Consider the following 27,839-nt stretch of genomic DNA (forward strand, 5'->3'; position numbering starts at 1 on the left):
ATCGCCATGTGTTTTTACCTGTAAGATAAATGCATTTACTAGGTACTTGTTGTATTGGTGCATAGAGGAGCCTGTGTGTACTGACATTCAGACCGTGGGCCTTCCTCTGTGAGTGTGTCTTCATCTTTCTGTCTTTTCTCTCTCTTACTCCCTCCTCCCCAGCACTCTCACAAAATGGTATTCACGAGTGGTATTCCAGATGCCTCATCAGGAGATTGTGGATAGCCTGAAGCTGTGCCTGGTGGGCTCCTTAAAAAAGTTTTATGAGGTGAGGAGAACAGAAATTTTATTTTATTTATTTTTTTTGAAGATTTTATTTATTTATTAGAGAGAGAGTGCAAGCACAAGCAAGGGGAGTGATAGGCAGAGGGAGAGGGAGAAGCAGGTCCCCCACTGAGCAGGACCCTGGGATCATGACCTGAGCCAAAGGCAGATGTTTACCGACTGAGCCACATTGGCACCCCAGAACAGAAATTTTAAAGTTTCAGGGTATTTAAGGACTGCCTATCTGACCACTTTAGGAGGAACTCTGATTTAGTGGGAGGGGTCCCAAATTGAAGGTGTCTCCTAAACAGATTGAAAAGTTAGTCATTGCTGAACAGGCAGCTCAGAGGGACTGCTTTCAGGCTTCTACTTGTACAAGAGATAAATACTTTGATTTTGTTTGGTAAATAATGATTATTCCCAGGTTGTCAGCCTGATACCTGTAGACATAATCTTCATGCCCTTATCAGGGAAGTGGGGGTAAATTTCAGCAATTAAAGAAGCTTATGAATTTACTCAGCTTTTTATGGCTATTATTAAGCACTTTTCATTTTGGTTCAAGACAAAGACCTCCCTGTAAATCACCCCTAGAACTCCCAGGAATGCTAACCATGGAGAATTGCTGTCATTAAACTGATACTGGGTCTGGCACAATGAGCAAGCAAAGTATTGGGTTTTACCTTAGCCAGTACATCAAAGAAAGTGCTGATAAGTGGCTTTCATTTCTCAGGGTCAGAGTTAGCCCTTCACATAGAGATTAACAGCAAAAAATTTAATAATTTCATATGATTACAGTTAGTCACTAGAACTCCACCTTATTTCTTTTTAGATTAATGTTTCCTACACTGTCCTTCAGTTAGTTTAATATTCTTTCAGTATTTGAGGTCATGTAAAAAAAAAAAGTTGAATTTTGTCTAAGGAGACCTATATATATGCTCTTTTGTCACCAAGTCCTACCACACCTTCCTTTTTCTTGTTGTTGATGCTATTTTTTCCCTTCAAGCTCTTCTGTAGGCCCTACCTTTTCAAAGATTGCTTCTTTGAAGCCTTTTCTGTTTTCCCCCCACTGCTCCATTCCCTTAGACTTATTTATGTTCCTTCCTCTTCCAAGGCCCCTTGTTTATTTATTAATTTTTTCCAGGGCCCCTTGTTTATATTCTGTGTAGTGGCTATTACATTTTGCCTTGTATTAGTTAGTTGTATCCTTATTTATCTTTCTCTGGGTTGTGAATTACTTGAGCACTGCTTGGTTCTTGATGGCCGTGTAACAAATTTACCCTAAAACTTTGTGACATGCAGTGAGCATTTATGATTCTGAAGTCAAGGAGTCAAGAAGTTGAGCAGGGTGCAGTGGGCTCTGGTGCCTCTTCATGTGGTCTTTCCGCATGAGCTAGTTTGGGCTTCCTCACAGCATGGTGGCACACGGTTCAAGGTGTGAGCATTCCAAGAAACTAGAGCCAGGTGGAAATCATGTTGCCTTTATACCGTAGTCTTGAAAGTCATGCAGTATCACTTTCACTGCATTCCATTTGTACAGTAGTCTCATTATGAATATGCCTAATATTTGGAGGAGCCAGTGTGGGGATGGGATAGATTTAAATAATGGATCTGCTCTATAAAGCCGTTACATACATTTTCATATGTTTGTATTAATTTAATTACATTTCCCCCCTCAATTTGCCACTGTTTGTTCCTTACAATAAATTTGTGCAGAACTCTTGAGTGTAGAATTTAGCTGGTGGTTAACTAATCCAGTTCTTTCTCAGGCCATTCATTCTTCCATCAGTATTATATCCTGAAGAAGCATTAACCCAATTTCCCAATATATTTGACTGTCAACATCAGTATTATTAGAAGACTTGTTAAAGTAATATAACTGATTTTTAACCAACGAGGTTAGTGTCCCATCACATTGCAGTATGGTAGTAAATATAATCTGAAATGTGAGTCAAAGGATACTGAGGCATTACTAGAGTTCAACTCAGTTATGAGTAATTACTCCAGTTCATTGTCATATTACATGACCAAAATATCTCCCAGAGCTTTGCCACTTATGTTTGCAGGCTTTCATTTGACATTGTCAGGTTCTAAAAGCAAGAATAGTCTCAGCAACATGGCTCTACATTTTCAGGCATGGGGTACACTTAAGCTACAGGCAATGATATTATCTCTTGTTCTAAGCCTGTTTTGAGATACCGATGAATGTAATACTGGATTTCCCTCATTGCATAACCATTGATTCATTCCTTTATCCTCAGCTACCATTCTTCCTTCCCTCCATTCATACCCTAACTTTTCTACCTTTGGAAGGAATGTTAGGTTTGGCTCCTATGCTGGTGTAGGTTGCTGATAGCAATGCTGGTCTGGCAGGTGCTTCCACCTTAGTCCACTCCCATTCATATAGGGAAGGGCTACACAGGTACAGAATTAGTGAGCTCTCTTGCCCACTAGGCGGTTTAGCTGCATTTCCTGTGAACCTCAATTTTGCTAGAGGGGTGAAAGCACGATCTATCCCATCAGGCCCTTAGGAATTTCATCATAAAGGTTTAAAAATACAGTTAGTTTTTTGCTTAGAGATTGTTATAGATTGAATTATATACCCCCCCCACACACACACACACAAAAAGGTATTGACATCCTAACCCTCAGTACTAGTGAATGTGACTATATTTGGAAATAGGGCCTTTGCAGATGATGGAGTTAAGATGAGGTCATGAGAGTGTGCCCTAATCCAGTATGACCGTGTCCTTATGAAAGGAGGAGATTTGAACACAGAGGCAGATACACTTAGAGGAAAGACGATGTGAAGACACAAGGAGATCACCAGCTACAAGCCAAGGAACACCTGAGGCCACCAGAGGCTAGGAGGGAGTCATGAAACAGATTATCCCTCATAGCCCTCAGGAGGAACCAACCCTGCCAACACCCTGATCTCAGACTTCTAGCCTCCAGCCCTGTGAAACAATACATATCTGCTGTTGAAGCCACTCAGTTAGTGGTACTTTGTTATGGCAGCCCTAGTGAATGGATACACAGTTCATCCCAGCTCTGGCACCTGCAGTTGCAGCTCTGGTCTGAGATCCAGTAGGAAAAAAGAGTGTTGAGGTCACATGGGAAAAACAAAAAAACGTATTGTTATACCAGCATCTTTCTCCACCCCCTCTTCTCTGGATCCCCCACAGAAGGGTCTGAGAGACATCCTCTGGGCCCTGCTCATGTTGACTGTCAGTACACACTCATGAAGGCATGCAAGTCAATCCTTCACGCCTTTATTCCCTCCATTTTAGACAAAAAAGTGTTTCAATTTTCCATTCTATTCTCTGTCAAACTGTTACTGTGAGGATGAAAATGTGTTCCTTGGTCACAAGGAAATGTGAGTTGTCCAAATTGGTGCAGTATCTTCTGTTTTAGACCTTTTTTTTTAGTATTTTGAGCATTTATGTCTACCAGCAGGTATGCATAGCCCAGTCCACAATAGATGTCTCTTTATGTCAGGAACTATTTCTTGCCTCCTGGAGCTACCAGGGTCAGTCTGACTTGCCACCTATGTGCAGGGCTTTCCCCTCAGGGAATCTACCCCAGAGCCATCTGCATTCTCTGTATCTCCTCTTGTCAGAACAATTCTTGTAGGCATTTTGTACTTCAGAGGGTGCAAGAGAAATGTCTAGATTCAACCCATTGCTGCAGCCTCCAATGTCCATTCATTTCATGGACCCAGGTGTCACCTCAAGCAAGCACACCAAAATATCTGCTTGCTAGTTCCAACCTCTTTTTGATTCTGGAAGGAGATAATTATTCCCCATTCACCCTTCACTCTACTTACTGGTAATGTCTACTCTGCTTTTCTGTCTCTGGATTTACTGATTTGGGATGCATTATATAGAAGTAATCATAAAATATGTGACCTTTTGTGTCTGGCTTCTTTTGTTGAGCATGTTTTTAGGGTTCATGCAAGTTGTAGCATATATCACTACTTTGTTCTTTTTTATGGATGAGTAATATTCCATTGTGTGTTTATCCATCCATTATTTTTTTTTATTTTTTATTTTTTTTGAGAGAGAGAGAATGAGAGACAGAGAGCATGAGAGGGAGGAGGGTCAGAGGGAGAAGGAGACTCCCTGCTGAGCAGGGAGCCCAATGCGGGACTCGATCCCGGGACTCCAGGATCATGACCTGAGCCGAAGGCAGTCGCCCAACCAACTGAGCCACCCAGGCGCCCTATCCATCCATTATTGATAGACATTTGCACTTGTTCCTACCTTTTAACTATTGTGAATACTGCTGTAAATATGCCTGTGTATTCATTTGAGTACCCATTTGCATTTCTTTTGGGTATATACCTAGGAGAAATTGATGGGCCATAAGGTAATTCTCTGTTTAACTTTTTGAGGAACTAGCAAACTTTTCCACAGTGGCTACACCATTTTCATTCCTACCAGCAATGTACAGAGGTTCCAATTTCCCCAATCCTTGCCAACGCTTTGTTTTCCATTTTTAATTATAGCCACTGTGAAGTGGTATCTCATTGTGGTTTTAACTTGCATTTCCTTAATAACCAACAACGTTGAACATCTTTTCATGTGCTTAAGTCCATATTTTCTTTGAAGAAGTCCTTTCAGATCTTTTCCCCTTTTTTTAACTGAGTTATGTGTCTTTTTGTTGTTGAATTGTAAAGTTTTTCTTACATATTTTGGATACAGAATGCTTGTCTGATAAATGATTTGCAAATATTTTGTCCCATTCTGTAGAATGTTTTCACTTTTTTGATAATGTTAATTTGATGCATAAAAATTTAAAATTTTTATGAAGTCCGGTTATCTGTTTTTCTTTTGTCCATATATGTTTGTTATTCTTAATGTCAGTACAAGACTGTTTTGATTACTGTTTCTTTTTAGTTTTGAAATCTGAAAGTGTGAGTCTTCCAGGTTTGTTTTCTTTTTCGAGTATTATTTTAGCTGTTCAGGGCCCCTTAGAATTTCATATGAAATTTCCATTTCTGAAAGAAAAAAGCCATTGGAATTTTGATAAGGATTGCACTGAATTTGTAGATTGCTTTGCAGGTGTTGCCATCTTAATAATATTTAGTCGTGTAATATATAGACAGGATATTTTTTCTGTTTTTTTAGATCTTCTTTAATTGCTTTCAGCAACATTTTATAGTTTCCATGTACAAATATTTTACCTCCCTGATTAAATTTATTCCTAGGAATTTTATTGTTTTAGATGCTATTGTAAATGTAATTCTCTTAATTTCATTTTTTAATTGTCCATTGCTGGTGTACAGAAACATAGCTGGTTTTTATGTATTAATCTTTAACCTTAACCACTTTTTTGAATTTATTAGGTTTAGGGCTTTTTCTTTTTTCAAAAACTCTTGGAATTTTCTATTTATGGAATCAGGTCATCTCCAAATAGAGATAGTTATAATTCTTTCTTTCCAATTTGGATACAAAGATTTTATTTATTTATTTATTTGTTTATTTATTTATTTGAGAGAGAGAGAGAACACCTATGTGAGCAGGGGGAGGGGCAGAGGGGGGAGAGGGAGCAAAAGGGGGAGAATCCCAAGCAGACTCCAAGCCGAGCACAGAGCTCAGTGCAGGGCTCCATTCCACGACCCTGAGATCATGACCTGAGCCAAAACCAAGAGTCACATGCTTAACTAACTGAGCCACTCAGGCGCCCCTCCAATTTGGATGTCTTTTATTTCTTTTTCTCGCACAGTTGCTCTGGTTGGAATTTCCAGTACAACGTTGATAGCAATGGTGAAAACAGGCACCCTATTTTATTCCTGATGTTTGTAGGGGAATAATTTCAAGTTTTTCACTATTGAGTATGGTAGCTCTGAGTTTTCCATAAGCTTGCTTTCTCATGTAAAGGAAGTTTCCTTCTATTCCTAATTTAATGAGCATTTTTCTTTTTTTTTTTTTTGACAGGTGATGAGCATTTTTATGTTGAAAGGTGTTGGATTTTATCAAATGCATTTTCTGCATATTAATTTATAAAAATCTTATTCACAGTAATACCAAATTAATTTCAGTAATGTACAAAAACTTTGTCCTCATATAGTTATATTCTCTTCCTCTTTTTGTATGCTAATTCTATATTAGGGTTCTCTAGAGAAATAGAATCAGGAGTGTTTGGTGTGTGTGCACGCAGAGAGAGATTTATTTAAGGAATTGGCTCACATAATTTATGGAGCCTGGCAAGTCCAAAATCTTCAGAGTGGGCCAGCAGGCTGAAGACCCAGAAAATAGCTGATGTTGCAGATCAAATTTGAGTTTATCCTACTTTGTATTCCTTAGGCTTCTTGGATGTTCAGTTGAATTTTTCACCAGGTTTGGTAATTTGGGGTCCACTATTTCTTCAGATAGTTTTTTTGACCCTTTCTCTCTCACCTGTCAGTACTACTGAGATACTGAGACTCCAGTTATTTGTGTTTGGTATGTTTGATGGCATCTTACTGTCTCAGAGGCTCCATTCATTTTTCTCCTTTTTTCTTCCTCTTTCTCATACTGGATAATCTCAGTGGACCTATCTCCTAGTTAATGGATTATTTCTTCTGCCTGATCCGATCTGCTGTTGAGCCCATCTAGTGGAATTTGTTGTTTCAGTTATTATACTTTCTAACTCCAAAATTTCTATTTGGTTCTTGCTTATAACTTGTCTCTTTATTGATGGTCTTTTTGGTGAGACATTTCCTGTACTTAAGGTCTTTAGATACGGTTTTCTTTACTTCTTTGAACAGTATTTAAAATATTGGCTTAAAGTCCTTCTCCAGTAAAGTCATCAACTGGGTTTATCCCAGGCAGTTTCTACTGACTACTTTTTTTTTTCATGTGAATGGGCCATATTTTACTCTCTCTTGATGTGTCTCATAATTTTTTGTTGAAAATGAGACATTTTTAATATAATGTGGCAGTTCTGCAAATTAAATCTCCACTCCCAAGAATTGTTGTTGTTGTTCTTTGATGACTTTTCTGGCCTGATTCTATAATCTCTGTAATCTAGATTATGTGTAGCATTGAAAATTTCCCCTTGGTTAGCTTAGTGATAAGTTAATGACTGAACAAATACTTCTTTAAATGTCTTGAACGTGTTCTGCCTCCTCCAGTGACTGCTACATTATTTTCACAATTACCATAGTAGTTGAGGCTACAAATGTGACAGCTACTGCAGAGAAAGGGGGATGTGAGTAGAGCAAGTTAAAACACTGTAAAGCTTGTGAGATTCAGCTGGTTTTATTGAGTAAATGCTCCTCAGATTGTTGCAAACCTCTGGTTAGTATCCACAATTCCAGAAAGTTTGATTTTGACCATTTTTGCTTTTATGGAGGAGCAGATTTTTCAAGGTCCTTTCTTTCCCATTCAGTTTCCTGAGGAGTACTTTTGACAGTCTTGCAGTTTTCCAGGTGGACAGTGATTAGAGTCTAGAACTCACTGAGTTTATTTATTTATTTTTTCTTAAGATTTTATTTGACAGAGAGAGACACAGCGAGAGAGGGAACACAAGCAGGGGGAGTGGGAGGGGGAGAAGCAAGCTTTCCGCTGAGCAGGGAGCCTGATGCGGGGCTCGATCCCAGGACCCTAGGATCATGACCTGAGCCGAAGGCAGACACTTAACGACTGAGCCACCCAGGCGCCCCTAGGACTCACTAAGTTTAGATGACACTAGGAAACCTCCAACATTTTGGTTTGGTGCCCTAAAGAGCTACATTGTAGGAATAAGGGTGAGTCAGTGGTATATAAACCCTTAGAGCAAACTACGGTTCATCTTTGAATTATTCTATTCCTGAAACCAGATACAATGACCCAGAATGCTAGTGTTCCCAAGTTTCTCATAGTGCTAATACCCCAGACGCCTGGAAGAAACATACTTAAATCTTCTCTGTATTAAAACATCATTCCAGGCTTAACCTCATTTCTATTAACACTATTTATAAATGCTATGTTTGGCATATAATTTTTAGAAAGGAATATATGTGTAATATATACCTACATGTACATGTCTACACATATGTGTGTGTATGGGTAGGTATAGTTACATACATACACATATGCATATACATATATACAAGGACATATATATATGCATATACGTATATATATATATATATATACGTGTATATATAAAACCTACTTGCGTTTAATTGAAGACTTAATGAAGAAAAAAGAATAAGAAAGCCAAGATACAAAAGGACAGAAACCCTAGGGGCATATGCTAATTCTGAAAGCGGCAGCTAAAATATTGAAAAGCTTTAGCACATTTGTCTCTAAGGATCAAAAACAGGAGGCCAGGGCCCCTAAATCAGTGGTGGTCCTGAGTATACTTTCCCACTCTTTGGGTTGTGAATCTAAAAGGCTGCAGACTAGGAGTAAAGAAGAACTATAGGTAGACTGACTCTGAATCATGTCAGTCCCTGAATATGAATTTAGGTGAACTTGACTGCTAGTTTCACTACCCACTTGCCAGAGCAAATACAAATCCTCTGAAGAAAGGTAACATTATCTTAGGCATCAAAATGTTTCCACAATGCCTACCAAAAAAATAATAACTAATAACACAAGGAGAGAAAATGAAGTGACTAAAAACAAACAAATAAAAAAACAGATAATTGATTCTGATCCACATAGGATTCAGATATTTGAGTAATCAGACACTTTTTAAAATTGCTACACTTGGGGCACCTAGGTGGCGTAGTCACTTAAGCATCAGACTCTTGATTTCAGCTCAGGTCATGATCTCATGGTTGTGAGATCAAGCCCTGCATCAGGCTCTGTGCTGGGCATGGAGCCTGGTTAAGATTCTCTCTCTCCCTCTCTGCCCACATCTCTCTCTACCCCCCTCTAAAAAAAAAAAATAGCTACACTTAATGTGTTTAAAAAGATAAAAGACAACATTAAGAATTTTAGCAAAGGGCGCCTGGGTGGCTCAGTTGGTTAAGCAACTGCCTTCAGCTCAGGTCATGGTTCTGGAGTCCCGGGATCGAGTCCCGCATCGGGCTCCCTGCTCAGCAGGGAGTCTGCTTCTCCCTCTGACCCTCCTCTCTCTCGTGCTCGCTCTCATTCTCTCTCTCGCAAATAAATAAAATCTTAAAAAAAAAAAAAAAGAATTTTAGCAAAGATTTGGGAGCTATGAGGAAAAAGTTGGAATTTCTTGAACTGAAATTTATGCTAACCAAAATTAAATACTCAGTGGATAGGTTATTAGGTTGCTAGGACTGCCATAACAACATACCATAGACCGGGTGGCTTAAATAGCAAAGATCTGTTTCTTCACAGTTCTGGAGGACGGGAAGTCCAAGATTACGGTGTTGGCAGGGCTGGATTCTCCTGAGGCCTTTCTTCTTGTCTTGTAGATGACTGTCTTTTCTCTGTCACATGGTCTTCATCCTGTGTGTTATCTGTGTCCTAATATCCTCTTCTTAAAAAGACACAGTCATATTTAATTAGACCCTACCCTGGTGACCTCATTTCAACTTGATAACCTCTTTTTAAAAGCTCTGTCTCCAAATACAGTCCCATTCTGGGATACTAGGGGTTAGGACTTCAACATACAAATTTTGGGGAAACACAACTCTATGCATAAAAATGGGTAACAGTAGTTTAGACTTAGTTGAGGAAGGAAAAAGTCAACTGAAAGAGATAAAAAACTGAAGCATTGAGATACAAAGACGTGGGAGATACGGGGTTAAAATACAATATATGCATAATTGGCCCAGAAGGAATTTAAAGAGGGTATAGAACAGAAGAAATATCTGAAAAGACAATGGTAAAGAATAATCCAAAAGTGATTGAAAAATGACAAAGCACAGATAATCTGAAAAGTCCCAAGTAGGATGTATAAAAAGATAAGTACACTTAGGTGTACATTATAATAAAACTGTTGAACACACACACAAACCTTAAGATCAGTCAAAGGAAAATAAAAGAAGTGTTACCTTAAAGGAGCAACAAATGGACTAATAGCTCACTTGTCCAAAGAAAAAGTGTAAGCACAGGTAATAAAATGATAGCTACGAAGTGCTTAAAGGGGCATCTGGCTCGCTCAGTCAGTGGAGAATGGGACTCTTAATCTCGGGGTTGTGAGTTTGAGCCCCATACTGGGTGCAGAGATTACTTAAAAAAATAAAATCTTTAAAAGAGAAAAAAGAACTGCCAATGTAGAATCTAGTATCCATGAAATATAACTTCTAATAAGGTGAAATAAAGATACTCTATGACAAACAAAAAGTTGACAGACTTTGTCACTGGCAAACTTGCATTGAAGGAAGATACTAAATGGCATTCATCACCTGAAGGCAAATTATCCTAAAGAGAAACATAGAAGTGGTTTCAGGAATAAAAGTGGCAAATACGGGATAAATTTGAATGAATACATACCATCTTCAATAATATAATTCCTGAAAAGATATATATTCATGTGTGTGTATAAATTTCAAATTAATGACAATAGTACATATATTAGGAAGAAATAAATGAAATTCTGATGCTGTTAGTTCCTTGAATTGTTGAGTAAAAGATGAAAGTAATAATATGTATTACACTTCGATTTGCTGAAGATCTATGTTGGTGTCATTTCTAGATTAGACACTAAATAATAAAAGTATGTAACTATCAAGATAAGAGAAAATAAGACAATAAAAAAATTTTTTAAAAAAGAAAACAATGTGGAACAGCTGAGACAAAATAGCATGCAATACTTAAATCTTGAAAATGTTACACCATGTGAAAGAAGCCTGTCACAGAAGACCACAGATCCTATAAAAAATGTATAGGAGAGGGAAATCTAGAGAGACAGAAGGTAGGCCAATGTTTGCTTAGGGCTGAGGTGGGGAGAGGATGGAAAGTTGGTATCTGTGAATATACTAAATGTGTTGTACATATTTATGAATATACTCAAAATCATTGAATTTTACACTTTAAGTTGGTGAATTATATGGTATATGAATTATATCTCAATAAAAAGATGTTTTAAAAAATTTTAAGAACCATACAGAAATTCTGGAGTTGTAAAATATATTAAATCAAAATTTCACTGGAGGAGGTTAATGTCAGATTTGACTAGGCAGAAGAAATAACCAGCAATCTTGAAGATAGGTCAATTGAGATTATCCAGTGTGAGGAAAAGGAAGAAAAAGGAATGAAGAAAATGAGTAGAGACTCAAGAGATCTGTGGCACACCATTAATCATATCAACATAAACATAATGTGATTCTCAGAAGGGGAGTAAAGAGAGAAAATGGAGAAGAAAAAACATTGGAAGGAACAATAGCTGCAAATTCTCAAATTTGATGAAAATCAGTAGCAAAGAAGCCAAATGAATACTAAGTAGTAAAAACTCAAAGATCTCCACGCCTAGACACGTCACAGTAAAAGTACTGAAAGACAAAGAGAGCATCTTGAAAGCACCAAGAGAAAGCAGCTTACTATGTTCAAGCCATCTTCAGTAAGATTAAGACCTGATCTCTCATCAGAAATCATGGAGGCCAGAAGGCAGTGGGAGGACATATTCAAAATAATGAAAGAAAAAGGTTGAATAAGAATTCAGTATCCAGAAAAACTGTTTAAAAATGAGTGACATCTTGACAATATTAAGCTCAGTGAAAGCAGCTAGATGTAAAAAAGCTATATTTTATATTCTTCCATTTCAATGAACTATCCAGAATAGGCAAATCATAAAGACCGAAAAGAGATTAATAGTTTCCAGAGAGTGGAGATGTGGACAGGAATGGGGAGTGAGTGCTAATGAGTGCAGGATTCTTTTGGGGTGATGAAAATATTACAGGATTAGTGCATAGCTTGGTGAATATATTAAAAACCACTGAATTATACACTTCGAAATGGAGAATTTTATGGTATGTGATATATGTCAATTTTTTTTAAAATGAAGGAGAATGAATCACTGAACTCTACCTCTGAAACTAATTAATACACTATATATTAATTAATTGAATTTAAATTTAAAAAATAAGAAAAGGAGAATAAACAAAAATAAAATGTGAGTAATCCAATCAAAAAATGAAGGAGAAATTAAGACCTTTTTAGATAAAAACTGGAAGAATTTATCACTGACACACCTGTCCTATGAGAAATACTAAAGGGAGTCGTTTATGTGGAAATGAAATAACACTAGATAGTAATTTGTGTCCATATGAAGAAATAAGTAGCACCAGAAAAGGTAACCATACACATAAATATAAAAGAGAGCAAAAATGTATTTTTGTCACTTTTTTTGTACTCCATGATTTAAGAAACAACTTCATAAAGCAATAGATGTTAATCTGAGTAGATGTGCATACAATATGTAAAGATTGAATTTGTGTGACAATAAAGGCACAAAGGAGAGAGGAGGGAATGAAGTCATAGATAAAGTTTTTAATATTACTGAAAGTAACTTTATATTAACCAAATGGCATTGTTCCAAGTTAATATGTTAGTTGTAATTTCCCAGAAAAACACTAAGAAAAGAACTCTGAGGGGCACTTCGGTGGCTCAGTCGGTTAAGCGTCTGCCTTTGGCTCAGGTTATGATCTCAGGGTCCTGGGATCGAGTCCCGCATCAGGCTCCCTGCTCGGTGGGAAGCCTGCTTCTCCCTCTCCCTCTGCCCCTCCCCCTGCTTGTGCTCATTTTTTTTCTCTCTCTCTCTAATAAGTAAAATCTTAAAAAAAAAAAACTCTGAAAAATATAACAAGGGAACAACAAGGAAATTAAAATGGTAACAAGAAAATATCTATTTAATAGAAAGTAAGGCATTTGTGGAAGAATAGAGGGACAAAAAAAGATATAAAGCATGTGTAAAACAGTGAAATGGCACATGTAAATCTTACCGTATTAGTAATTACCTTAATTGTAAATGGACTAAACATCCCATTCAAAAGATAGAAATTAGAGAATGGATTAAGTGAAAAATACATGGTTATAATTTCTGCAAGAGACACATTTTAGTGTCAAAGACACAGTGGGTTGAAAGTAAAAGGATAGAACAAGATATATACAAGTAGTAACCAAAACAGAGCTGGAGTGGCTATACTATCAGACAGAATGACTTTAAGATAACAATTGTTACTAGAGACAAGGAAGGACATTTTGTAATGGCAAAAGTGTCAATCCATGAGGAAGACCTAGAATATAAATATATGTGAACCTAACCCCAAATAGACCCCTCAAAATACATGAAACTAAAACTAATTAAAGGCAGAAATAGAAAATTCAACAGTAATAGTTGGAGACTTCAAAATTCCACTTTGAATAATGGATGAAACAATTAGAAATAAGATTAACAAGGAAACAGAATACTTGAACAGCACTATGATCCAACTAAACATAACAGGTATCTATAGAACACCCCACCAACAGAATACATACTCTTCTCAAATGTATATGGCACATTATCTCAAGATAGACCACTTTGTTGGGATGTAAAACAAGACCAAATAAATTTAGAAGGATTAAAATCATATAAAATATGTTCTCAAACCACAATGGAATGAAATTAGAAATTTTTTTTAAAGATTTATTTATTTATTTATTTGAGAGAGAGAATGAGAGAGAGAGCACATGAGAGGGGGGAGGGTCAGAGGGAGAAGCAGACTCCCTGCCGAGCAGGGAGCCCGATGTGGGACTCGATCCAGGGACTCCAGGATCATGACCTGAGCCAAAGGCAGTCGCTTAACCAACTGAGCCACCCAGGCGCCCTGAAATTAAAAATTTTAATAAGAGAGATAAATTCAGGAAATTCATGAATACTCGCGAATAACCAAAGCATCAAAGAAGAGATTAAAAGGTAAGTTAGAAAATACTTTGAAATAAATAAAAACAAAGATGCAACATACCAAAACTTGTGGATGTAGGTAAACAGTGCTTGGAGGGAAATTTACAGCTGTAAACACCTATATTAAAAATGAAGATCTCGGGGCACCTGGATGGCTCAGTCGTTAAGCGTCTGCCTTCGGCTCAGGTCATGATCCCAGGGTCCTGGGATCAAGCCCCGCATCGGGCTCTCTGCTCAGTTGGAAGCCTGCTTCTCCCTCTCCCACTCCCCCGGCTTGTGTTCCCTCTCTTGCTGTGTCTCTATCAAATAAATAAATAAAATCTTTAAAAAAAAAATGATCTCAAAACAAACCAGTTTCCACCTTGAGAAATAAGGAAAAGAAGAGCAAACTTAAAGCAAGGAAATAATAGAGATAAGAGCATAAATAAATGGAGAATTGAAAAACGATAGAGAAAATCAATGAAACCAAAAGTTGGTTATTTGAAAAGATCAACAAAATTGACAAACCTTTAGCTAAAACACCCATGAAATATAGAATAAGATTACTAAAATCAGGAATGAAAAAGACCTCAGTACTGACCAAACAGGGGGAAAAAAGGATTATAAAACATACTGTAAACAACTGTATCCCAAGAAAATAGGTTAAATGAAATGGACAGACCCCAAGAAAGACACCAACCACTGAATCTTTTTGGTTATACCAAACATTTAAAGAGGAATTAGCACCAATTTTTCATAAATTCTTCCATCAAATTGGAAAGGAGGGGACACTTCCCAATTCAGACTATGAGGCTAATATTATCATGATACTAAAGCTAAACAAAAATATCACAAGAAAGTTGCAGCAGACATCTAGATGGGAAATAAAGAAAACTGTCTTTCTAGATGATGTTAACTTACATATAAGAAACCTTAAAGATCACACACACAAACTATTATAGCTAATAAATTAATTCAGCCAGATTGAGGATATAAGATTAATCTACATTAATCAGTTGTACTTCTGTACACTAGCAGTGATCAAAAATGAAATGAAACATAGGAAAAGTTTTAACAAAAGAAGGGCAAGGCGCATACTGAAAACTGCAGAATGTCTTGAAAGAAATCGAAGAAAATGTAAAAGGAAATACATCACTTGTTCATGGATTGGAAGACCCATGTGCCTATGGTAAACTAATTTTTCACAAGGTTGCCATTCAGGGGTGAAAAGAATGGTCTTTTCAAGAAATGATGCAGGGCCTAATGGATATCCACATGCAAAAGAATGAAGTTGGATCCTTGCCGCACACAAGGTACAAAAATTAACTCCAAAGGATCAAGCACCCAAATGTAGGAACTAAAACTTTAAAATTCTGGATAACATAGGTGTAAATCTTTATGACCACAGATTGGACTTCATCAAAATTAAATCTTATTTACTTCAAAGGACACCATCAAAGTAAAAAGACAAACCACAGAATGGGACAGAATCATTCATCTGATATATCTGGTAAAGGTCTACTTTCCAGAACATACAAAGAACTCTTACAGCTCAACAACAGAGAGACAAATTACCCAATTTAAAACCAGGGAACATTTGATTAGATATTTCTCCAAAGAGCATATACAAATAGATAAGAAACACATGAGCCTGGGTGGCTCAGCTGCTTAACTTGGGTCTGACTCTTGATTTCGGTGCAGGTCATGATCTCAGGGTTGTGAGATCGAGTCCCACATTGGGTTATGTGCTGGGCATGGAGCCTGCTTAAGATTTTCCCTCTCTGCCCCTTCCCCCTAAAAAAAAAAAAAAAAAAACCACATGAAAAGAACTTAATATAATTAATAATTAGGGAAATGGGAATCAAAATCACAATGAGATACCACTTCACACCAAAATCAGATAAAGGCATTACAGTAAAGCCACAGACCAGTATCTCTCATGAACATAGATGATGCAGAAATCCTCAACAAAGTATCAGCAAAGCAAATCTAACTGTATTTAAAAAATTACGTACCTTAACTGTACTGAGTTCAGTATTACCCTTCCAAATTTATGTCCACCTGGAACTTGTGAATGTGACCTTATTTGGAAATAGGGTCTTTGCAGATGCAGCCAAGTTAATATGCAGTGAATGAATTAGGATGGGTTGTAATCCAATAAGTGATATTCTTATAAGGGGGAAATTTGGTCACAGACTCATAGGGTGAAAGCCATGTGAAGAAGCAAAGACACAGACAACACAGGGGAGGAGAGGTGTTGTGAAGGTGTAGGCAGAGATTGGAGTGATGTATACAGAGGCCAAGAAACACCAAGGGTTGCCAGCAACCACCAGAAGCTACAAGAGGCAAGGAAGGATTCTTTCCTAGAGCCTTTGGAGGAAGCATGATCCTGCTGATACCTTAATTTTGGACTTGCATCCTCTAGGACTGTGAGAGAATAAATTTCTGTTGTTCTAAGCTATTCAATTTGTGGTTGGTTGGTATAGCAACCCTTGGAAAAGAATACAACAACCATGTGTATTCCAGTTACACAAGGATGGTTCAACAGTTAAAGATCTATTAATGTAATCCATCTCATCAACAAGCTAAAGAATAAAAATCATATCACATCAATAGATGCAGAAAAAGCATTTGACAAAATTCAGTTCCCAATTGTGATTAAAAAAACAAAAACTCCCAGAAAATTAGCAGTAGAGGAAGAACTTCATAAATTTAATACAGAACGTCTACAAAAACCCTGCAGCTAACATTAGCCTTAATTGTGAGACACTGTATACTTTCCCCTAAGATTGGGCACATGTATTTCCCCTCTCACTATTCCTATTCAGTATCATACTGAAGTCCTAACTAATGCAAAAAGACAAGAAAAGGAAATAAAATATATAAATATTGGAAATGAGGAAAGAAAAGTGTTTGCAGATAGAATGATTGTCTATGTAGAAAATCTCATGGAATCAACAACTAAAAAACCTGGAATAAGCAAGATTTATAAGGTTGCAGGATAAAAGGTTAATACACAAAAATCCGTTTCTTTCCTATATACCAGCAGTGAACAATTGGAATTTGAATTTTAAAAATACCATTTATATCGGCACCAAAAATGAAATATTAAAGTATAAATCTAACACAGCTGGTACACTACATGAGGAAAACTGCAAAACTCTGATAAAAAAGAATAAATAAATGGAGAGATGTTCCATGTTCATTGATAGAAAGACTCAATGTTATTGTCAGTTCTTCCCAGCTTGATCTGTAGAGCCAATGCAATTCCAATCAAAATCTCAGCAAGTTATTTTGTGGAGATCGACAAACTATAAAGTTTACATGTAAGGCAGAAGACACAGGAAACCCTGCACAATACTGAAGAACAAAGTCGAAGGACTGCCATTTCTCAACTTAAAGTGTTGCTTTAAAGCTACAATAATCCAGGTGGTGTGGTCTTAGCAAAAGAATAGATGTCAGTGAAACAGAATAAGAGAGCCCAGAAATAGAATTATACAAATAGTGTCCAGTGATCTTTGATAAAGGAGCACATACACACAATGGAAAAAGGATAGTCTTTTCAACAAATGGTGCTGGAACCTGCATGAAAAAAAATCGAATCACATACCTTTACTAAAATTAACTTAAAAGGTACTGCAAGTTTATATTTAAAATGCAAAATGGTAAACTGGAAGGTAAAAAAATCTAGGTGACCTTGAGTTTTGATGGTAACTTATTTAGATACAAAAGCACAATCCATAATAGAAAGGATAAGTTGGACTTAATTAAAATTAAAACTTCTCAGGGTGCCCAGCTGGCTCAGTTGGAAGAGCATGGGACTCTTGATTTTGGGGTTGTGGGTTTGAGCCCCCAAACTCATGGTTTGGGTGTAGGGATTTTATTTATTTATTTGACAGAGAGAGACACAGCGAGAGAGGGAACACAAGCAGGGGGAGTGTGAGGGAGAAGCAGGCTTCCCGCTGAGCAGGGAGCCCAGTGCGGGGCTTGATTCCAGGACCCTGGGATCATGACCTGAGCCGAAGGCAGACGCTTAATGACTGTGAGCCACCCATGCGCCCCTCAAAACTTTTTTTTTAAGATTTTTTTATTTATTCATTTGAAAGAGAGAGATAGAGCATGAGCAGGGGGAGGTGCAGAGGGAGAGGGAGAAGCAGGCTCTCCGCTGAGCAGGGAGCCCAATGTGGGACTTGATCCCAGGATCCTGGGATCATGACCTGAGCTGAAAGCAGAGGCTTAACCATCTGAGCCACCCAGGCGCCCGATAAACAAAACTTTTTAAAAAATTAAAAACTTCTCTGTGAAAGATACTAAGAGAATGGAAAACTACAGACTGGGAGAAAATATTTGCAAAGCACCTATTTGATAAAGCATCATTATCCAGAATATACAAAGAACTCCTAAAACTCAAGAAGACAATCTCATTAAAAGAAGGGCAAAAGACTTGACAGACATCTCACCAAAAAAGATATAAAAATGGCAGATAACTATATGAAAACATAACAGGGAATTGTAAATTAAAACAATGAGATCCCATTACACTCCTATTAGAATGGCCAAAATCCAAAACACGGATGACACCAAATGCCAATTGAGGATATGAAGAAATAAGAACTCTCATTCATCTTTGCTGGTAGGAATGAAAAGGGTGCAGATACTTCAAGGGAAGAAAATTTGGCAGTTTCTTTAGGCTCCACTCCCAGCGCAGAGCCCAATGTGATTAAGCGTCTGACTCTTGGTTTCAGGGCAGCTCAATCTCAGGGTTGTGGGATCCAGCCCTGCACTGGGCCCAACGCTCAGCATGGAATCCACTTGAGATTTCTCTCTTGCTCTCCCTCTACCCTTCCCTCAGTGCATGCGTGCGCGTGCACTCTCTGTTTCGAATATATCTTACTTATTATAAGATTATACATTATATATATTATTATATACTATAAATACATCTTATTTATTTGAGAGAGCACAAGCAGGGGGAGTGGGACAGGGAGAGGGAGAAGCAGACTCCCTGCTGAGCAAGGAACCTGACATGGGGCTTGATCCCAGGACCCTGGGATCATGACCTGAGCTGAAGCCAGATGCCTAACCAACTGAGCCACCCAGCACACCCCCCTCCCCCCAAAAAAAGACTCTTGAGGCACCTGACCAGCTCAGTAGAGCATGTGACTCTTGATCTCTGAGTCGTGAGTTCAGGCCCCACAATGGTCATGGAGCCTACTTAACTCTCACTATAGGATCCAGTAGTAGCACTTCTTAGTATTTACCCAAATGAGTTCAAAACTTACGTCAGTGCAAAAACTTCCACAGAGTTGTTCATTGTAGCTCTATCCACAATTGCCAAAACTTAGAAGCAACCAAGATCTCCCTTAGTAGGTGAATTGAAAAGTAAACTGTGATGCATCCAGACAATGAAGTATTATTCAGCAATAAAAAGAAGTGAGCTATCAATTCCTGAAAAGACATAGAGGAACTTTAAATACATATTACAAAGTGAAAAAAGCCAATCTGAAAGACTACATACTCCATGGTTCCAACTATAGCACATTCTGGAAAAGAAAAAAACTATGGAACCAGTAAAGAGATCAGTGGTTGCCAGAGGTTTGGGAGTGTAGGGAAAGGAAGGATAAATAGGGGGAGCACGGGATTTTTAGGGCTGTGAAACTATTATACATGATACTGTAATGATGGATACATGATGTCATGTATTTTTTCAAAGCCTAAAGAATATATAACACAGGGGCGCCTGGGTGGCTCAGTTGGTTAAGCAACTGCCTTCGGCTCAGGTCATGATCCTGGAGTCCCAGGATCAAGTCCCGCATCGGGCTCCCTGCTCAGCAGGGAGTCTGCTTCTCCCTCTCCCGCTCCCCGCTCTTGTGCTCTGTCTCTAAAATAAATAAATAAAATCTTTAAAAAAAAAAAGAATATATAACACAGTGTGAGCCCTAATATAAATTATGGATTTTAGGGCACCTGGGTGGCTCGGTTGGGCGACTGCCTTTGGCTCAGGTCATGATCCCAGGGTCCTGGGATCGAGTCCCACATCAGGCTCCCCGCAGAGGGGAGACCCTGCTTCTACCTCTGCCTGCCACTTCCCCTGTTTGTGCATGCTCTTTATCTCTGTAAAATAAATAAATAAAATCTTTAATAAATAAATAAATGGCTGTCCAAAAGAAAAATTTATGGACTTTAATAACAATGTGTTAGTATTTGCTCATTTGTATTGTAACAAATTGTAACAAATATACCACCCTAATGTAATATGGTAATGGAGAAAAACTGTGTAGGTTGGGGAGAGGTTATGTGGGAACTCTGTATTGTCGCCCCAGTTTTTTTTGTGAACTTACAAGTGGTCTAAAAATAGTCTTTTTTTTTTTTTTTTTTTTAAGATTTTATTTCTTTGAGGGCTGCCTGGGTGGCTCAGCTGGTTAAGCGTCTGCCTTCAGCTCAGGTCATGATCTCAGGGTCCTGAGTTGGAGCCCCGCATGGGGCTCCCTGTTCAGCAGAAAGTCTGCTGCTCCCTCTCTGACTCTCCTCCTTGCTTGTATTCTCTCTCTGTCTCAAAGGAAAAAAAAAAGATTTTATTTATTTGAGAGAGAGAGAGAGAGAGCATGAGCGTGGGGGAGGGGCAGAGGGAGTACATCATGATCCATGTACAGGTCATGATCCTAGGGTCCTGGGATGGAGCGCCTCACCCGGCTCCCTGCTCAGTGCATGCGCACTCTCTCTTTCTCTCTCTCCCAAATAAAATCCTTAACGATTGAATGCAGGATTCTTTAACAGGGTTTAAGCAGGGTTCTTTAAAATCTTTTTAAAAAATTAGGTAACTGCAAAATTCTATGAATATAAAACCTTTGAGTTTTATACCTTAGAAGAGTGACCTTATGGTATAGCAAACTAGAACCAAATAAAGCTGTTCAAAAAAGGTTTGGGGAAAAAAAAGCACTTCCAAACCTTCTAGCCTTGTAGGTACCCTCGTGGTATCAGCAAAACCAGCAACTGATGCCAGGGGAAAAACAGATACAGAAGCCTGGTTCATTTATCTAGGCCCCCATTCTTCCACTGATGTTGCCTGGATCTGAGGCCTTCACCTAAATGTTTATGTACTTTGTCCAGCTTTTCAGTTGTCAGGTTTCTCAGAATTCCTGGTCCACCACCTGAAGTCTCACAGGCAAGCTTTAAGCTCATCCATGGTTTTATTTAATGTCTGTATCCAGCCATTCTCAAATTTTTGGTCTAAGGAACCCTTTACATTTTTAAATATTAGTGAGTTTTTATTTAAGTGGTATATTTCTATCAGTATTTACCATACTCAGAGTTAAAACTGAGGAAATGTTTTATGGTTTTGAATTTAAAATAACTAAGAAAAGAAGTGCTAGTAAGGATGTGGAGAGAAAGTAACCCTCTTACACTGTTGGTGGGAATGTAAATTGGTGCAGCCACTATGGAAAACAGTATGGAGGTTCCTCAAAAAATTAGAACTACCATATGATTCAGAAAAATGAAAACACTAACTTAAAATGGTATCTGCTGCATTATTTGCAGTAGCCAAGATAAGGAAACAACCTAATTATCCATCAGTGGATGAATACAGAAATTGTGGTATGTATATTACAGTGGAATATTAGCCATTAAAAAAGAATGAAATCTTGCCATTTGCAACAACATGGATGAACCTTGAGGGCATTGTGCTAAGTGAAATAAGTCGGGGGAAGACAAATACCATATGAGTTTATTCATGTGTGTCATCTTTTTTTTTTAAGATATATTTATTTGACAGACAGAGCATGCATGCGCACAAGTGGGGGGAGGGGGGGAGGGGGAGAATCTTCAAGCAGACTCCCAGCTGAGCGCAGAGCCCAACATGGGGCTTGAAGCTTAACCAACTGAGCCATCCAGGCTCCCCTATATGTGTCATCTTAAAAAAAAAAAGTTCATAGAGAACAAATTGGTAGTTGTCAGAGGTGGGGAGTGAAGAGAGTGGACAAAATGGTTGAAAGGGGTCAAAAGGTACAAACTTCCAATTTTAAAATTATATAAGTCATGGGGATGTAATGTACACCATGGCAACTGTAGTTAATAATACCATATGTTGTATATTTGAAAGTTGCTAACAGTAGATCTTAAAAGGTCTCATCACAAGAAAAAATATTGTAATTATATGTGGTGATGGATGTTAATTAGGTGGATTTTGGTGATGATTTTGCAATATGTATAAATATGAAATAATTATCTTGTACAGCTGAAACTAATCTCCTATGTCAACTGTAGTAAAAAATAGGATAAGAAAAGTATAAACTCAGTACATGTTAATAACATAAAATTTTTGTTTTTATTGTATTTATTTTTTAAGTAAGCTTTACGCCCAGCATGGGGCTTGAACTCACGACCCTGAGATCAAGAGTTGCATGCTCTACTAACTGCGCCAACCAGATGCCCCAGTAACAACATTTTTAATTAAAGATAACTACTTCCAAAATGTTTAGTGAGGGGAGAACCATTGTTTTACATTTTTGCAAATGGCTTTAATGTTTGAGTTAGAAAAATGCAAGTAAATATTTTACATTTAGTCTTTTGTGATGTCACGTGTCATTTACTATCTGGAAAATTCTCGTGTATATTTATGAGAGAATTAGAGAGAAAATAACAGGTAATGTAGTAGTGGTAGTACTAGTATAAAATTTTTTTTTTGCTTTATGGACTCCCTAGAATGTTCCAGAGACTGCTGGTAGGGAAAGATGGGACCCCAGAGGACACCCATTCAGTCAAGACTGTTCATCTGAGCTCCTAGACTTATCTCCAACTATCTGCTTGGCCTCTCTACTTTGGTGTCTCAGGGGCCACTGAAACCTAGTGTTTGAGTTTGAGTGCCAGTGTTTCCTTCTACTCAAGTGTGAAAATCAAAAACAAGCTACATTCTTGACACTTGCCTCAGCTTTATCTTTCATGATGAGTAATCACCACATGTTAAGTTCATCAGTTATGTGGCCTGAGCTTAAGAAGCTGGAACTCTGGGGCGCCTGGGTGGCTCAGTTGGTTAAGAAGCTGGAACTCTGCTCTGATCAACCCTTGTTGCTGCTGATGTGGTTCTGACTATGGCTATGACTACATAGGGCTAGACCAGTTTCGACTGGTATTTGACTTTTGCCTTTAGAATGAAGAGTTTCAGGCAACTGTAGAATATGTGAACATGGGTTCTTTCTGCTTTTCAGTTCCACTTTCACTTCTCTTTTCTCAGCAGAATTGGGAAGAGATTGGGGTGGAGTGCTAACTCCAGCAAGTGATTATTTGGAGGGATCTTCCAGACATTAGCCTGCCCTTCCTGCACCCACAATTGCCCATAGTTTGCCTGGCCTCTTCTTTTTTTTTTTTTTTTCCAGTTTTTTTAATTGAGTAAAATACATATAACATAAAATTTACTATCTTAACCATTTTTGATTAATACAGTTCATGGTTTTAAATGCATTTATAATGTGCAGTTATCACTACCACAATCTCCATAATTCTTTTCATCTTGTAAAACTGAAACCCTGCACACATTAAACAATAATCTCCATTCTCCTCTTTCCCCAGTCCCTGAGCAACCACCATTATACTCTCTATTGATTTTGACTAAATACCTCACGTAAGTGGAATCATATAGTATTTGTGTTTTTGTGACTGATTTATTTCACTTAGCATAATGTTCTTGAAGTTCGTCCATGTTGTATTGCAGAATTTTCTTCCTTTTTAAGACTGGATAATATTCCATTGTATATATATACTACATTATGATTATGCATTCATCTGTCTGTGGACACTTGGGTTGCTTCTGCACTTTAGCTATTGTGAATAATACTGCAGTGAACATGAGTGTACAAACATCTCTTCGAGACCCTGCATTCAATCTTTAGGGTATCTATCCAGAAATGGAATTGCTTGATCATATGGTGAGTCTTACTTTTAATTTTTGAAGAACTGCCATACTGTATTCCACAGCAGCTGTACCATTTAATAATCCTGCTGTGTGCAAGGATTCCAGTGTCTCCACAATCTTGCCAATACTTGTTTTCTGTGTGTGTGTATGTGTATGTATACTTATATTAGCCATCCTAGTGGATGTGAGGTAGTATATTATTGTACTTTTGATTTGCATTTCCCTAATTCTCCCTTCAATTCTCTCATATATTTTGATGCTCTGTTATCAGCTGTATAAATGTTTAGAATTGTTACATCATCTTGCAGTTTTGGAACCTTTTTTAATATATAATGTTCTTTGTCTCTTGTAACTTTCTGATTTCAAGTCTATTTTGTCTGATATTACTATAGACATCTCTAGTTTCTTTCTTTTTTGGGGGGGTAGGGCAGCGAGGGACTGAGGGAGATGGAGAGAAAGAATCTTAAGTAGGTCCACACTCAACACAGAGCCTGATGCAGGACTTGATCTCACAACACTGAGATCATGACCTGAGCCTATATCAAGAATTGGATGCTTAACTGACTGAGCCACCCAGGTCTCCCCCACCCCCAGTTTCTTTTCATTACTATTTGCACAGAATATCATTTTCCATTCTTGCACATTCAGTCTATATGTGTTTTTGGATCTAAAGTGAGTCTCTTGTAGATAGCATATAGATGGATCAAGCGTTTTTAATCTGTTCTGCCAGTCTCTATTTTTTGATTGGAAAGCTTAATCCATTTACATTTAAAGTAATTACTAATTAGGGGAGAAATTCTGTCCTGTTTGTTTTCTATATATGCTACTTACAGCTTTTTTTGTCCTCCATATACTGTATTACTATCTTTTTGTTCATTTTTTTGTAGTAAAATGGTTAAATTCCTTTCTCATTTCCTTTTTTAAATTGTATAATTAACATATAATGATTCAACAATCCAATACATCATGTATTGTGCATCAAAGTAAGTATACTCTTAATCCCCTTTTTCTTCTTCACTCATCTTCCCCACCCACCTTCCCTCTGGCAACCACCAATTTGTTCTATGTATTTAAGTGTCTGTTTTTTTGTTTGTCTCCTTTTTTCTTTGTCCATTTGGTTTCTTAAATTCCACATATGAGTGAAATTAAAAGGTATTTGTCTTTCTCTGACTGACATTTCACTTAGCATAATACCATCTAGGTCTATCTCCATGTTGTTGCAAATGGCAAGATCTGTTTTTGTGGCTGAGTAATATTCCTGTGTGTGTGTGTGTGTGTGTGTGTGTACACACCACATTTTCTTTATTAATCTGTCAGGGGACACTTAGATTGCTTCTGTATCTTGGTTATTGTAAATAATGCTTCCATAAACATAAGGGTCCTTATATCTTTTCAAATTAGTGTTTTTGCTTTCTTTGTATAAATAGTAGTGCAGTTACTGGATCATATGGTAATTTTATTTTTAATTTTTTTGAGGAACCTCCATACTGTTTTCCACAGCAGCTGCACCACTTTGTATTCCCACCAATAGTGCGTGAGGGTTCCTTTTTAGATGTGGAGAACATCTTTACCAACACTTGTTATTTCTTGTGTTTTTGATTTTAGCTATTCTGACTGGTGTAAGGTGATACCTCACTGTAGCTTTGATTTGCATTTCCTTGATGAATAGTGATGTTGAGCATCATTTCATGTGTCTGTTGGCCATCTGTATGTCTTTCTTAGAAAAATGTCTATTCAGGTCCTCTGCCCATTTTCTTTTTTTTTCAAATTTTAAGTTGGTTCCATGCCTAATGTGGGGCTTGAACTCATGATCTTGAGATCAAGAGTTGCATGCTCTACCAGCTGAGCCAGCCAGGTGCCCCCATCTGCCCATTTTTTTAACTGGATGATCTGTTTTTTGGTGGTGTTTTTTTTTTTTAAGATTTTATTTATTTTTATTTGACAGAGAGAGACACAGTGAGAGAGGGAACACAAGCAGGGGGAGTGGGAGAGGGAGAAGCAGGCTCCCCGCTGAGCAGGGAGCCCGATGTGGGGCTCGATCCCAGGACCCTGGGATCATGACCTGAGCCGAAGGCAGATGCTTAACGACTGAGCCACCCAGGCGCCCCTGGTGTTGAGTTTTATGAATTCTTTTTTTCTTTTTTTTTTTAAATTTTTATTTATTTTTTGACAGAGAGAGACAGCGAGAGAGGGAACACAAGCAGGGGGAGTGGGAGAGGGAGAAGCAGGCTTCCCCGCTGAGCAAGGAGCCCGATGCGGGGCTCGATTCCAGGACCCTGGGATCATGACCTGAGCCGAAGGCAGACGCTTAACGACTGAGCCACCCAGGCGCCCCTGGTGTTGAGTTTTATGAATTCTTTATATATTTTGGATATTAACCCCTTATTGGATATATCATTTGCAAATACCTTCTCCCATCCAGTAGGTTGTCTTTTTGTTTTGTTGATGGTTTCCCTCGCTGTGCAAAGGCTTTTATTTTGCTCTAGTTTCAGTAGTGTAATTGTGCTTTTGTTTCCCTTGCCTGAAGAGACCTATCAAGAAAAAATGTTTCTATGGCTGATGTTAAAGAATTTAATACAAATTTCTTTATCTCACGTCTTCTTTATCCATTTGTCAATTGATGGACACTTGGGCTGCTTCTGTATCTTGGCTATTGTAAATAATGTTGCTATAAACATAGGGGTGCATGTATTCCTTTGAATTAGTGTTTTTGTATTCTTTGGGTAAATACCCAGTAGTGCAATTGCTGGATTGTAGGGTAGTTCCATTTTTAACTCTTTGAGGAACCTCCATAGTTTTCCACAGTGGCTGCACCAGTTTGCGTCCCCACCAAACAGTGTACGAGGGTTCCTTTTTCTCCACCTCTTCGCCAACACCTGTTTCTTGTGTTGTTGATTTTAGTCAGTCTGACAGGTGTGAGGTGATATTTCATTGTAGTTTTGATTTGCATTTCCCTGATGATGAGTGATGTTGAGCATCTTTTCATGGGTTTGTTAGCCATTTGTATGTCTTTTTTTTTTTTTAAGATTTTTATTTATTTAAGAGAGAGAGAGTGAGAGAGAGCATAAGAGGAGAGAGGGTCAGAGGGAGAAGCAGACTCCCCGCTGAGCAGGGAGCCCGATGTGGGACTCGATCCTGGGACTCCAGGATCATGACCTGAGCTGAAGGCAGTCGCTTAACCAACTGAGCCACCCAGGCGCCCTAGGATTTTATTTATTTGAGAGAGACAGAGCACAAGCAGGGAGAGTGGCAGGCAGACAGCTGAGCAGGGAGCCTGACATGGGGCTCAATCCCACAACTCTGGGATCATGACCCAAGCCAAAGGCAGACACTTAAGCCAGCTGAGCCACCCAGGCACCCCAGCCATCTGGATGTCTTCTTTGGAAAAATGTCTGTTCATATATTCTGCCCATTTTTAATTGGATTATTTTGGGGTGTTAAGTTTTATAAGTTCTTTATATATTTGGATACTAACTCTTTATTGGATATGTCATTTGCAAATATTCCCTCCCATTTCATAGGTTGCTGTTTAGTTTTGTTGATTGTTCTTTCACCGTGCAGAGCTTTTTATTTTGATGTAGTCCCAATAGTTTATTTCTGCTTTTGTTTCCTTTGTGTCAAGAGACATATCTAGAAAAATGTTGCTATGGTTGATGTCGGAGATATTACTGTGTGTGTTCTCTTCTAGGATTTTTATGGTTTCAGATCTCCTATTTAGGTCTTTAATCCATTTCGAATTTATTTTTGTGTATGGTGTAAGAAAGTGGTCTAGTTTCTTTGTTTTGCATGTTGCTGTCCGGTTTTCCCAACAACATTTGTTGAAGAGACTGTCCTTTTCCCATTGGGTATTCTTTCCTGCTTTGTCAAGGATTAATTGACTATATAGTTGTGGGTTTATTTCTGGGTTTTCTAT

At 38.0% G+C, this 27,839-nt stretch overlaps 1 protein-coding gene across 1 annotated transcript in view; it reads left to right on the forward strand.

Annotated features, from left to right (window-relative positions):
• PIWIL2 (piwi like RNA-mediated gene silencing 2) overlaps positions 1–27,839 on the forward strand; it is a 69,380-nt gene that overhangs the window by 32,121 nt on the left and 9,420 nt on the right. The window contains exon 19 of the mRNA XM_081813056.1: positions 163–268. Coding sequence (XP_081669182.1) covers positions 163–268 — 106 coding nt within the window. The remainder of the gene's footprint in view (positions 1–162; positions 269–27,839) is intronic.

Source organism: Leptonychotes weddellii, chromosome 2 (genome assembly GCF_054177405.1).
Source record: "Leptonychotes weddellii isolate Sample4059 chromosome 2, ASM5417740v2, whole genome shotgun sequence".
In the NCBI taxonomy this organism is placed as follows: domain Eukaryota; kingdom Metazoa; phylum Chordata; class Mammalia; order Carnivora; family Phocidae; genus Leptonychotes; species Leptonychotes weddellii.